The sequence below is a fragment of the Strigops habroptila genome, chromosome 6, assembly GCF_004027225.2.
Source record: "Strigops habroptila isolate Jane chromosome 6, bStrHab1.2.pri, whole genome shotgun sequence".
Classification (NCBI taxonomy): domain Eukaryota; kingdom Metazoa; phylum Chordata; class Aves; order Psittaciformes; family Psittacidae; genus Strigops; species Strigops habroptila.
Window position 1 is genome coordinate 51,987,543 of NC_044282.2, and position 14,118 is coordinate 52,001,660.

Genomic DNA, 14,118 nt, shown 5'->3' on the forward strand with positions numbered 1-14,118 from the left:
GAGCCCGCACGGGGCCCGCCGGGGGTGCGTTCGCATTGGCCAGCACGCCGCTGTGCATTGTGGGGGTTGTAGTTCCCGCTGTGCGGCGGGGGTCTGGGTGGACTCGGCCTGTTTACCGGGTATATATCAAATTATACGAGTCCTTTTCCGGGTTACATAAAGGCGGCCCGCACACCTAACCAACAGCCGGTCATTGTTGTCTTTTTGGCAGAATAGGCAACGCCGTGATTCCGAGCCTGTTGTCCCTACATGCTGGCTTTGCCAGTCAACCACAAGAAATGGCCAAGGGAAGGGCTGGAGGGGGCTCTCCATAGATAGAGTCAACTAATTTACAATTCATCCATTCATACAATTCACAGTGCAAATTAAGTTCTTAAAATCGACTGTGCTTGATTAACAAATATATGTAACAACATCATCCCATAATAATAGAATCACAGAATGGTTTGGGTTGGAAGGGACCTTAAAACTTATCTACTTCCAACCCCCTGCCATGGTTAGGGACACCTTCCACTAGACCAGGTTGCTCCAAGCCCCGTCCAACCTGGCCGTGAACACTTCCAGGGATGGGGCATCCACAACTTCTCTGGGCAACCTGTGCCAGTGTCTCAGCACCCTCACAGGGAAGAACTTTCTAGTATCTAATCTAAACCTACCTGCCGTCAGTTTAAAGACATTTCCCCTTGTCCTATCCCTATGCACCTTCTAAAACTTCCCCCTCCAGATTTCCTGTATTCCCCTTTAGGCGCTGGAAGCTGCTCTAAGGTCTTCCCGGAGCCTTTTCTTCTCCAGGCTAAACAAGCCCAGCTCTCAGCCTGTCTCCGTAGGAGAGGTGCTCCAGCCTGTAGAGCATCTCCGTGGCCTCCTCTGGACTCACTCCAACAGGTCCTTGTTCTTCTTATGTTGGGGGCCCCAGAAAACCACACTATTTGATAAACCGTGAGTGACCTTTTCCTGTCAGGAACTGGAGAGTCTGAGTCCAATTAATAGTTCATAATTGCCTTGATGCCATTTCAATGTGCTCCTACAGGAAATCTCATCAATTTAATAGTAATGTAGTTTGTCAGTTCCCAACAACCTTTTAAGAGTTGATATTTATTTACTTTTTCTGCTGCTGCATTTGCCAAAGGTATTGATTTACTCTCATAACTCTCATAACTAACTGTGATGTCAACTACTAAGACCTGGTCTTCCTTAACAACTACCAGGTCTGCTTTATGTAATTAGTTTTGTTCATCCTTCAGCAACAGGTCCTGGATTCGAATCTGTTCTTTCTTCTTGGTTTCATTTGCTAATGTATCACATATCATCATTATGCCTCTTCTATATCCAGCAACTTGGTGGCCATTGCAGGCCAAGCATAGCCCCGGAGGGCAATCCAAGGCAAAGGGGTCAGGGGCAGAGTTACCCCTGCCAGGCTGCTGCTTCTCTCCTGGAAGAAAACGCAGTAGAAGTCATGTCCCTCCGTTGGGCTGAAGGCTGTTTCGCAAATTGCAGTGCCTACGCTGGTGCATTAAATGGCACATTTTGTACTGAAGCTAACAGGTACAGAACAGCCTCTTAAACGCCCAAACATCCAAGCTGGCCCTTGGTTTTCCTCCCATGCTGACTCCTGACATGCGGATAGGTACTGCCTGGGGGAGATTAGCTAGCCAGGGACCAAAACAGGGGCTATTCTAGTGATTTAGGAACTAAAAGGCAATGCTAACAATTTAATGACATAAAGGTGGTTTTGTTCCAGGGCCCAGGAGCATTTTCCAGTAGTGTTTAGTTGCTAGTAGAGATTTTACCAAAATGTTTTATTAATATTTATCAGCCTCACAGACAAGACTCCATCACAGGGAAAACAGATATTAAGGGCACTTATAATATTTCATTACCAGTTTTTGAGTCTCATGGCAGACTAAATGCTTCTGCAAAAGCCATTCTGTCTGCCTTGGGTCTTCAGCCTGAGACACAGTGGCCATAGATGTGGCAGTGCCAGGAAGACTCCCAGCACAGGAATGCAACATCTCTGCTGCTATACTGCAACAGCATCCTGGGGCAGAGTTTTGGCCCAATGCAGGGGGCTAATCAAGGCTCTCCAACAGCTCCTGAGTTCCTGGTAGGCAGTTTCGAAGCAGCCATCATGTTCTGGAGAATTAGCATGTGCGTGGACTTTTCCATGCCAGCTTGCCTTTGTGCCAATGTAATGTTCTGGGAAAGTTCAGGGTAGAAGTGAAGTGAGACAGTATGCCAGAATGGCACGCTGAGACCTACCCCCATGCTGCCTCCAAGACCAGATTTCTTTCTTAGATATTTCAGCAGGTTCTGAGGCTCTGGATAGAGTTGGATTGTGTTTTTGTAGCAGAGATGTTAGTGCATGGCCAAGCATGTCTTGGTAACCTAACTGCATGTTGCAAGCGAAAGCAATGGGGTGAGGAAGTGTTACGAAGTTGTGATGTCTGCTCTCATAGCTACTCTAGAATCTAAAAGAAGAAGAAAATTAATTCTACCCAGGTGAAACCAGAACAGCATACCAGTGAGCTGACAATCGGACCTGCTGTATACTTCTAGGACCAACCTTAGCTTAGAGGCAGCCTGTTTGAGGTAACCAAAATTAGTGGTCTTCAGGACCGAGAGGGTCTGTTCCACCCCAGTCTGGTAGAAGGGAGGCTGCTTGCAGAACATGTGTACATCCACCCACTCACCTCACAAGCACACTTACATTCACCGGTCCCTTAAATACTAGCATGGACCCTAAGTAATCCAATATCTATACCCAGAGACACTGGCATCAGCTCTGCCACTGAGTTTTCCCAGGTGCTGGTTTATCCTCTTGCCCGGTTTGACATGTGGTGATGGTACACAAACACACATAATGTGGGTCCCTCAAATAGCTGGTTTGTCTGTTAGCTTGCACCCTGAATGGACCTCTCCAGCTGTTGTCATGAGACCCTTGGGCTCCTCAGACCTGCCAACTTAGTTTTGAATCCTTAACCCAAAAGCTGTTTTCAGACATCAACTTCATGTCATGTTTCCAGATCCTGCCTTAACTAATCCTAGACCTTGATGAACCCACTCAAGGCAACATGAACCCATCCAGGGAATCAGGAGTGGCCACTGAGGGTCCCCCATCAAAATCTTTTACACCCTAACCCTGGGAGAGTTGCTAAGAGAAATGTACAGAGACAGTTAAAAAGTAACTGAATTTTTATGAAGAGCAATGTAGGTTAAAAAAAGACATTTGACAAAAAAACCCCAAGCAAACAACAAACCCCTCCCCCCAAAAAACAAACAGCAGTAATAGAGTTCAGTGCAGATTTAGGAATAAGATAGGAACAATGAGAAGAGAAGAACATGGATTAAGAGAAGTTCAGGATCAGGACTCAGGACCAGCATGTCCCAGGAGATGAAAGTCTATGAGGGAGACCAGAAACAAGCTTGGCTGTTAATAAGTCTTGAGTCAAGACCTAGCACATTTGGGGAAATGAGTAAGAAACCCAAGAGGAAACCCATCAATGTTTCGTCAGGTTTCTGGTGGCTGGTCTGGATGCAACAACCATTTGCAGTAGAAACCTCCCCTTAACTGTCACATGTTGATGCTGCCCACAGTCAGTGCACACTGCTGCAGACTATTCTGAAGCTGACTTCAGTTCAGGTTACAGCTGAAGAAATGTCAGATTTTTCTGGAAGAATCCTTACCATGTCTTCTCTGACTGTCTCTCATACTTCCCAGGCAGCTCAAGGCCTGTATAGGTACCACATTTAAACACAGTGGATTCACTGAGAGACTTGTCTTTGTATTCACCACAGAAAATTCTTTCTTTCTTCATTCTTGGCTCTTCGCTCCATTGTGAGACTCATGGCTACACCAAAGAGCATTTTAACCAGGCCACACCATTGCATCTGCCTGTGACACAGGTGGCTTTTGACATCCTTAACCTGATGTAAGAGCCATAACCAGTTTGAGGTGTTCTTCTATATGGTCTGTCATAGTAAATTATATATCTGGGAGGTGTTGGAGCCTTGCATACCTCTGCTGCCTGGCGACCTTGTATTGCTTTCTCTACCCATCTGTTGCACTCGAGATGGGTGTGTGCTGTTTAGCAATACTGCACACCCACACAGGTTACATCATCTGGCAGAGTCGTCCAAAGGACAGTGGGTACATGATTCCTGAGTCCTTAGGACAGATCACAGTCCAGGAACACAGGAGGACGAATGTTAGAGCACATGCGATGATGACCATCTCCAAATTTGCATCTGAAATACTTAGTTTCCTCCTGGTGTTTGTTTCACTATGCTGCCCTAGACACTCTAAGGATGCCTTGGAGGTGTGAAGGAACAGAGGAACATGGGTTTATTAAGTCTTGGTAGCTGGTGTGAGGTATCCAACATACTCTGAGGAGATACTCTCCTGCAACAAAAAAATAAAAAAGTCAGCCTTCAAGAGCCGATTTCCAACATTTTTGTCCATGGCGATTGGTAGCAATAGGAGACATTACTACCTTTTGTCTTACCTGGACTTTTCACTGCAATGTGGTGCATGAACCTGGAAGCTAAGGGAAAAAGGATTGGCTTTGCCTGACAAAGTTCTATTTCCACACAGAATTCGAACTGTGTTATCAATCCTTTTCCTGATTTTGGCTGGGATGACAGTTTCTTTTTCACGAGTGTGTCTTCCAGTGTTACAAACAGGCTATAGACAGGACAGTTCAGAACCATAAGACTCTTCTCTATTCCCCTACTGAAAAACATTATCTGTTGTTGTAACTGTTACTGGCTTAGGGTTATGAGGTGCCAGGACATCAACTCATGGTATCTTCATGACCATGATAAGCAAGATGGTTTTTGTTGGGTTTTGTTGTTGTTTGCTTGCTTGCTTTGTTTTGTGGACTGGAATGCTACGAAGAGACAATTCTGGTCTATGTCTACAAAAATAGAAAACCCTTTCCCTCAGCTCTCACCCCATTTCAGAGAACGTTCTTGAAAATTACTATTTTGGTCCACTAGCCAAGTTGTGTTTTGGAGCAGAAGAGAATAATTGTAATGGGCAGAGACTACTTGGCAACCCCGACTCTCCCCAAACATCCAGCTTAGCCTGGAAGGCACTTGCATGAACAAACGAGGCTCCACTCACTCAACGTGCTGCCAGCTGGATATGCAGAGAAGCAGCTGTCAAGCGTGGGACAGTTACCTCAAAATTAAAAGGCAGTGTACAATCTCAAAGAACATCTAAGGGCACTTTGCCCAATTAGTTTAGGAGAAGTGATTGTGGACCTTAACATCATCTTCTGGATGTTAATGTCAATTTGAATTCTATCACAAAGAATGTAAATTCTACTATGTAATTTTAATATGTGAACCCTTTCTCTTCACACATGCCTTGGTGCTGTCAGGAATGACACTGGAAGAGGTAGTTCTCTAGTACTACCGGAGCTGGAAGCTCCTCCCAGCCAGTAGGTTTCATTTTTTCTGTAGAAGGATGGTTGGTTGGAAATAAAGGTAAACATAATAGACCAGATGATTCAGTTTCCAATTTATTCACTGATTTACATGCTTACCTTGTCAGGCGTGAGACACTCAACTTCTGGAGTCCCACAGGGACCAAGGATTCCATCAGCCTTTTTCAGTATCAAGCCTGAATTGCTATGTTCAGTGAGAGTCAAGTGCCAGCAGCCTGTGCACAGTGTATATGCTTTGTTTTCCCGCACCCAACCTCTGTAGCTCTAACAACACAAAGATGAAGAATAGCTGATCCATGTTCTGCTTCAGCAAGGCAGGACTGGTGTTCCTGAAATTTGCAGCCATGCTTTTGTGGTGAAGGTACACACACAATTTTTATTCCACAGCTAAGGAATATTTTTTGATTCCTTGCTGATTCTGAGCTCTCACATAAAAACATCTGCTAATAACATTTTTTATCATCTCCATTTGGAGAGACAATTCTATCCCATCCTGGCAGACAATGACCAGGCCTCAGTTATTTATGTCTTCCTTACCTCCTCACTGGCCTGGGAAATGTGACACGTTTTGGGCACAAAGCCTTTAGCACTTATTCAATTCTAAGTACATCAGAAATCTGCAGTGCATCCCAGCAACACCACGTGCTGATGTGCACATGTAAAAACCTTTCTAATGGTCTCTATTCAAGTTCCATGTAGGATTATGGCTTTTTCCTTTGTTTTCAAAGAACTTTGTGGCTTGGATACAGAACATTTAAAAGATTATCTATGTTTCTGGGGAGGAAACAATCATTAATGCAGTGAAGCTTTCTGCAATAACAGGACATTTCATTCGGACAGAACAGAACAAACTTTCTCAGACGTTAACATGAGATTCTGGAATTAATTCCTCCAGGAACCACGGATTATCACAAGCCTTCACTGTCTTCTACTGCAAAGCACGTTCTTTTGGTTTTGTCTCTTCTGGTATAAATACACAGCAACAATAAAAATAAAACAGGACACTTGTTCCATCCACTAGGGAGAGAAAGAGAACAAACAACACCTGACAGATGTTAGTTGTGTCATTTGGATATCACATAGCTACATGGATGACACTGAGATACAGGAACTTAGCATAAAAGAGCTAGAATAGATCAATGGTGTAAATTTCAATTCATCTTGCAACAGGCACCTGTCCCCTGGAAACCCACCCGAGAGTGCCAAAGTGAGTTCATGCACATCACAGAACAGCTGTAAATCCTAAGTGAATATAGTTAAGAAACAAGTAGTTCCATCAGCAACGTTATTTCAGAGTAGATTCTCCACTGTTACAAAGGTATGCTCTAAAGCTTCAGCCTTTGCCCCAGTCAAGATACTCACAGCATCTCAGACTTCCACCCAGCTCTGTGAAATCTACTGGGACAAAGTCTTTGAGACTCCTAGCTCTCTCTCAAATTTGGCTGAAAGTGGTCACTTCTGGTTCTAAATATCTGGAGAAGTTAAGGGACACAGAGAAGCTGATTACACAAACTGCATAGGAAATTGAGCTAAAACCTCTAGACAGAAAAATGACAACGTTCTGTAACTGTAAAGCCAGATTTATTAGAATAGGAAAACAATATAGAAAAATAAAGGCTTCCTGTAAACACAAGATAAAAGAAGCTAACATTGCACTGGAAGCTGACACCTTGTGATAACAGACCTACTGGACACATATTTAACAAGCAAACCATCAAGAGGTAAACACATGTAAACTGTGCTTTTGCTAACTTCGGAAATAACCATCAAGGACTAGGATCGCAGCATGATTTTTGTTATAAATAACCTGACAGCAATTTTTAAGAGATAATATAACTGTTATCTCTGTCTCTCAAAATATGTCTCAAGCTATAAAAACAGTACAAATCTTTTCCTAACATCAAAACCACATTATTAGATCCAAACAGGTAAAAAATCTAAACGGCTTAAGAATGCTATTAAAATAACTCTATTACAAATGTACCTATATTAAAAATATTTCCTCTAAAGGCTGTTCTAGCCAGAAGTTAAATCTTTAAACAGTGCTTACAATATACAAATGTAGAGGTTTTCAGACATAACTATTGCTATATTAAAGGCTGGCTGACTTAAGAACCACCCAGTCATGCAGCCTTGTGGTACTTCTGAGCAACGCCATAGGGAACATGAGCAGCGATGGTGCCCAATTTCTGTGCTCCTTCGATGTGAAACATCTGGTCATCAAAGAAAATGTGAGGGCGGATTTTCACGAGGATCGGGCCTTTAGGAGCTCCTGCTAGGAAAAGTGCCTCATCAATCTCCAGACCCCAGCTACGAAGAGTCTTCAGCACTCTGGCTCCAGAGCTTGCTGCACTTCTGGCTGTGACCAGGAAGGTCCTAATGGGACAATTTAATCGTTCGTTTTTGGCATAGAACTTCTTCTGGAGTTTCCCTAGGTCTTCCAGAAAACCTTTCAAAGGACCCTAAGTAGGAAATACCAGAAGCGTATTTAGTATTTGTCCACAGCTCCCTAAATCATTCTTTTGATTTCTTCCACATTACTACTGACATACAGGATTCCTTCCCTAATGACGTACTACTCAGCAAATTCTCTACGTGGAAAAAAGTTAAAACCATAATCCTACCTGGTATGATCAGTAGGAAACTGATTCTCACTAAGGCTTACAAGATTTCTTACAATACAAAGTTATAACTATAGTCTTTAATAAAATGTTCTTTAAAAACACTTAACTCTTTTTACTATGAACCATGAGCTGCATTTTCTTTTCTGAGCAAAAAACAGCAAAAGACCTAATTACATAGACATCACTGAATGAATCTTTCCAGATTAATGACAATATTAGAATTACAGTCTGATTAAAAAAGGTAAGTGATAGTTTGGATCAAATTGCAATATATTGCATTATCCAGTACTTTCATAAATCAAGCTTTTATTCTGAATTTATACCATTTTTAACAATAGCAGAATTGTTTTTTTCAGTTTAAGCTAATGTTTAAATATTTGTGTTTTTTAGGCAAATGGCATAGTTCTGCTTGGGCATAAGCACAGATATTACCCTGTTTCAATAACCACATATCCCCGTGCTTAACATTGCCTATACAATCCAGTAAAAAAAATGATCAAGGAAACCAGTAATAAGCTTTCCTTTTCCTAATGATACAATTAAAAGTCACTGTCTTATATATGCAGTTTGCTCAGTGAAGTGGGAGACCTGGTAAAAGGACTGCAGTGGTGGGCTCTTTTATGTCAAACATGCATTTTAAAGATTATCCTTGAAAAAGGAAATAAATAGGGCAATCAGCTTCCACAAAGAAGAATACACACTGGGGAATATGGAGAAATACACCAGCAATGAATATTAACAGATGTTTTGAAAATTCACTAATTCAAGAAGTACCAACCTGTGCAAGAGGCTTATTTTCATTCAGCTGTTCATGTTCAAAAAATCTATCTAATCCTTGCTCTTTGACAATCTGTTCTGATTCATCAGAAAAGAGAACTGCATCCCCATCGAATGCCACCCTCAACTGTGTATCCGAGTAAGCAACATCTTTGTTGGCAGTGAACATCGTAGCTGATGCGATGCCTGAAAATGCATGAGAGAACCTCAGAGAGCATGTTCTACAAAGTCATTCATTAAACTATCAGCAGTTTGGTTCCAGCAACTTATTTGTGGTGACCTTTATAAATGGTGAGCAGAAACGAGCACTAAAGCTAGTCAGTAATGGCTGTTCTGTAACACAAATGCACAGAAGCTATTCCATTGGAGTAAATTTTTAGACATGCTTCCTTCCAATTCCATATAAGAATATGCAGGAACAGAAGAAACAGTCCCCAAGGTGTGCTGCAAATGAGACAAAGCAGGAAGTTCCAAGGAGACCATTGAATCAAACTATTTGCTATTTTTTTAACTCCTTACAAAACACGTAAGTGGTTTTTTGTAAGTCATATCAAGGAGACAACCCTATTCAAAGTTGAATAGAGGTGAGTAGGTAAGTATGGGAGTTCATTTCTTGTAGCATGGGAGAAGAAAGAAAGGTGTTATAAAGGTAGAGAGTGATTAAGTTCATAGAATCATAGAACAGTTTGGGTTTGAAGGGACCTTCAATAGTCATCTAGTCTAACCCACTGCAACGAGCAGGGGCATCTTCAACTAGATCAGGTTGCCCAGAATCAACCATAAGTTGTCACTATCAGCAGGCTGAAGGGTCAGAGAGGAACAGTACAGAGAAATAACCTGATTTTATTTGATTAGGTAAAAATAAGTGATAAATTTGCACGATACAAAGCTGTGACTTTCTGCATTTGATGAAGCAGCACTAATTTCTGTGAAAGGCACACAATATGTTCATTCTTTAACAAGCACAACAGAGAGATGAGATAAGAAAAGAAACTCAATTCAAACCTGCTTCTATAGCTTCTTGCACTTTTTCAGAGTCTGCTGAGAGGTACAAGTTCGTAAGGTATGCAGTCAGGTAACCAATAGGACTTTTTCCTCCCGTCATACAGAAACGTTCAATTGTTAAACCTAAAGTAAGAACGTGACAACAAGGTGTCACTATGCCTTTACACTACAAACCTGTAAAAGGAATCTGTGAAAAGGTACACTAGACTACAGCTGATGGTAAACTTAAAAAAAAAAATGTTCACTGTCATTTCAGCAAGTTAGGCTTAAACTGACTACAATGTTTGATCAGCCCTTCCTCCTTGAGGATTTAAAAAAATAAAATACCTCTTAAGATAGCAAAATAACTGCTGTGAAGGTGTATGTATACAGGTATTAAATACCAAACAACGAAAAGCTTAAGGATTTCTTCTCAGAAAAGAAGATTCATACCTGACAGATTAAATCTAGAGCTTTGGACCAAATTCTGTTCAACACCATCTTATGCTGACACCCCAAAATAAATATCATCCTCTGAGCAATGGGTGCCAGTATCAAACAAACTTCTTTTACCAAGGTCAGAACAGGAAAAATGAAATTAATTCATTTTATTATGTAACAGCAGCCAGTTCAACAAGGTAGCATTTATTTTACTTACCATAATGATTGATGCTGTTTATGAGTCTAACTCCCACTTGGGCATGGTTATTAGTCATCAGGACAATATCAAATCGTTCTTCATCATCAGGGTACAGCTCAAGAAGTCGGGCATTGACATGCTCCAGCGCCTGCAGGTTAAAAACGTAGAAGTCAATAGACAAGTGGAATGTGCCTTGTTTCTTAATCACTGTGGTTTTAGTGATAGGACAGTCTTGAAGGAGAGTGAAATATTTGACGAACTTGTTTTATTCCTTTCTGCTCTGCTGCTCCCAGTAACCATTTGACGGGGTTCACATGAAAGGAAGCAAGTAAGTTTCTTTTGATGAGTTATAGAATTTAACTTTACCATGGAAATTTTTTTTCTGGGGGATACTATAATCATCCAGAATAAACCAATGCACTGCTGAACATTATCACAATCAGTCAATTTTTTTTTCTTGTCCACTTGAAACTTGGACTTTCTTGTTCACTTGAAAATTGTTCTTGTGAAATCAAGGAGAAAGTGTAAAGGTATTTATACGTGCAACTACTTGTTTTGCATGCATAAATGTGAATTTGGGCCACATACTTATGCAAAGATTTACTGACACAGTTCAGGAGGTCCGCTGTCAAAGACTGTCTGTCTTTCAGTAACGAGTGCAAAATAATATCCTGTCAATCATGATTACCTTGGCGATTTCTAACTGCAGTACTGAATAAGGATGATTTTGATTCATTTGAGATCTCTTTAAAGATAACGGGCCAACATGTTATAACCACAGTCTGGCATTCTTATTTCCTTGACCTTGCATCTGCTCATCTCTGTATTCATCTGTTCTCTCTCCTTATTTAGAATCTTACGCCTTTGGAGTAAGACTTGCTTTTTGCTCTAGGTTTATACCTCTGCTTTGGGATCTTGGCCTTTGAATAGAATTCTTTGGGATTATGGCAATAAAGTCAACATCATCAAATGAGTTAATTTTCATTAAGGTGTTTTAAAAGTCAGGCCGGTTGTTAAGGATTAAAAACATAGTTTTGATAATTAAATTATTGGAATCTCACTTTAAAAAGCATGGCTATGTCATGCGGGACTGTGCTTAGGAAAGCTCTAACTGACAGCCTTGTGCAAGACCTAGGAAAAATCTCAGTACGTGGTCATAACCCATTTCTACTGCTAATACTCTACTACACTGTCAATTTCTTAAAGTATCAGAGAATAGGGGGAGTAGAAGTAGGGATGCCATTTTTTGCCCAGTGCATGTACACTTTGTTGCCCAAGGAGATCCTGGCCTGTTATTAAAATTCTTAAGTGTTACAAGCATGAGATAAAATACTTTAAAGTTAGTATCATAAAGATTTCAATAAAAGAATCAAAACAAAAATACATTACTTCTTTTTGCCTTGTTTCCAAGTAGAAAGTATCACCCAACAAATCCACAGTTCTCTAGCCTAATGATTCCTGTGACTAATTTATGAATCTTTTAAAAAATATAAAGAATCCAAATGCAAACAGCATACTGGAAGGCAACAGAGGTCAAGGTGCATTTAGCTGGGCACAGCTAACAGCTCTGATTTTCAAAGTGTAAGGAATTAAACAGTCGAATCCTGCTCAAAGTGAATTTCACATTGATATCTAAAAAATCTCTTGAAAACTGCCTGTGCTAGCAGAGCTGCTATCTCTAGCTGCTACATATAGGAAAAGATGCAGTAAATTCACTAGTCAGTCTAGCCTCACTGGTGTACAAAGTGAAATACTTCATGCTCACGCTTTTATGTTAAAAACACATTTGTAATGCTTGTGCTTTTACTGCTCTTAACAGTTATCTGCTATATTTACAACAGCATGGGTATTGACAAAAGTAATTTTTTTCAGTCTGTATTTCAAAAAAGTGATCAATGTGGAAAATGTTTTAAATTCCTTAGACTAAACCTGAAGTAACAAAAATATACTTTTAAAACCTGAATCTCTAGGCTGTTTTTCTTTGGCCGTTTTTCTTACAGCATCATAGAATGGTTTGGGTTGGAAAGGACCTTAAAGATCTTCTGGTTCCAACCCCCCTGCCATGGGCAGGGACGCCTTCCACTAGACCAGGTTGCTCCAAGCCCCGTCCAACCTGGCCTTGAACATTGCCAGAGATGGGGCAGCCACAGCTTCTCCAGTCAACCTGTTCCAGTGACTCGCCACCCTCACAGTAAACATTTTCTTCCTAATGATATCTAATCTAAATCTCTTCTTTCATCATAAAGCCATTCCCCCTTGTTCTAAGCCAACATGCCCTTGCAAAAAGTCCCTTTCCAGCTTTTCTGAAGGCCCCTTTTACATTTACCTTGTGCATTGAAAGCCAAATATTCCACTTCACCTCTGCTTAAACCCTGTCTCCTTTTGTTTCTTTTGCTGCTTCTTTTGCTGCTCCTCAAGAACAATTTCCAATGAAAACAAGAAAAAAATAAGAATAAAGTAATTTGAATAATACAGAATCAAGAATGTTTTAGTCATACTAGTCCTATTATAAGTGAGACATAAAAATGGAATGAGGAACCAAGATGATTTGTTTTTGTGATTTTGGTTCGTGTGCCCCGTGCCCAGCAGAACACACTGGCTGTCCCGTACAGACCCCAGCGGTGCAGCAGGGAGCGCCTCGGGCACAACCGCGATGCTGAGGGTGAAACTCCGGCCCCGGTGACACGAGCAGTTACGTGACCGCCTGCAGGCGTTCCGCATTAGTGCCGGCGGGCGGTAGGGGACCCGAGGGGAGTGTAAAGCGGGGCGGCCGCAAGGCCGGGTCCCCGCGCGGAGGCGCGGCGATGCTGCCGGTCGCTCCGGCCGAGGCGCGCCCCCCGCTACGGGAACGCGTCCCCCGAACGTCTCCTCGGGGCAGGATTATCTCCGCCCAAGGAGGCTTCGGGCTCCTCCTCTTCCCGAAGTTTGGCCTCACAGCCCCCAGCGGCACTCCCCCACCGGGTCCGGGTACCTTGACGAAGTAGAAAGCCGGTCCTGGTTTGAGGGTGACGTTCTCGTTGTCCTGCTGGTACTCCACGTACTTCTCCACCCCTTGCTCTTCATAAATCCGCCGCTCCTCCACCAGGTCGAAGAGCGCTCGGGAGGAGACAGCTACCGTGATGGCGTGCTGGGGCTTGGGCTGCGGAGCGAGAAAGGTTTAGCGCCGGCCCGCAGCCCCCGGCCCTCTCACCCCGCCCGCCCGCCAGCCCACACTCACCGGCCGGGGTCTCTTGGACACCAGGTTGTCGTAGAAAGCCTTGGCCGCCGTCCAGTCCTGCTCGGCTTCCTGCAGCCCGTCTCCCTCAGCCTCGTTGGGCCGGACCCCCTCCGGGCCGGAGCTACTCATAGTGCCTGGCGTGGCGAGGGACGGGGCCGCGGTACGGAGCGGCGGCCGGGAGACGGGCGCGGGCGCTGCCGCAGCCGGCGACCGGGAAGCAACGGCGAGGGCCGGCCGTCCGCCCGCCCCGCCCTGCCCTGGTCGGGCAGCGGGAGGTCACCCTGGCTCTGGCGTTCCGTCTCGTTCTGCCGCGCCCTGGGCCGCCCGGCACGGCACGGTCCTCCCCTAGCATGGGGCGGCCCTGTGGGGTAGCGGGGCCGCGGCCTCCCCCGTCTCACACGCGAAGGGGCAGCGGGGCCGCAGCATCTC

At 43.2% G+C, this 14,118-nt stretch overlaps 1 protein-coding gene across 1 annotated transcript; it reads right to left on the bottom strand.

The window, feature by feature from the left end:
• Positions 1-7,006: 7,006 nt before the first annotated feature.
• Positions 7,007-13,906, bottom strand: LOC115609757 (cytosolic 5'-nucleotidase 1B-like). Its single transcript, XM_030490371.1, has 6 exons — positions 13,690-13,906; positions 13,444-13,611; positions 10,491-10,620; positions 9,854-9,976; positions 8,850-9,034; positions 7,007-7,909 (listed from the first exon to the last, which is right to left on the bottom strand). The coding sequence occupies exons 1-6, from the start codon at positions 13,816-13,818 to the stop codon at positions 7,571-7,573; spliced, it is 1,074 nt and encodes a 357-aa protein (XP_030346231.1). The 5' UTR covers positions 13,819-13,906; the 3' UTR covers positions 7,007-7,570.
• Between the last annotated feature and the right edge of the window lie 212 nt (positions 13,907-14,118).

Bases quoted from the DNA above. Each gene is read 5' to 3' on its own strand.
- LOC115609757 (XM_030490371.1), bottom strand. From the start codon at position 13,818: ATGAGTAGCTCCGGCCCGGAGGGGGTCCGGCCCAACGAGGCTGAGGGA. The intron at 13,612-13,689 runs GTGAGTGTGGGC...CTCGCTCCGCAG, and splicing joins TGTCCAAGAGACCCCGGCCG to CCCAAGCCCCAGCACGCCAT. The intron at 9,977-10,490 runs GTAAGTAAAATA...TTCTTACTTTAG, and splicing joins AAACAGCATCAATCATTATG to GTTTAACAATTGAACGTTTC.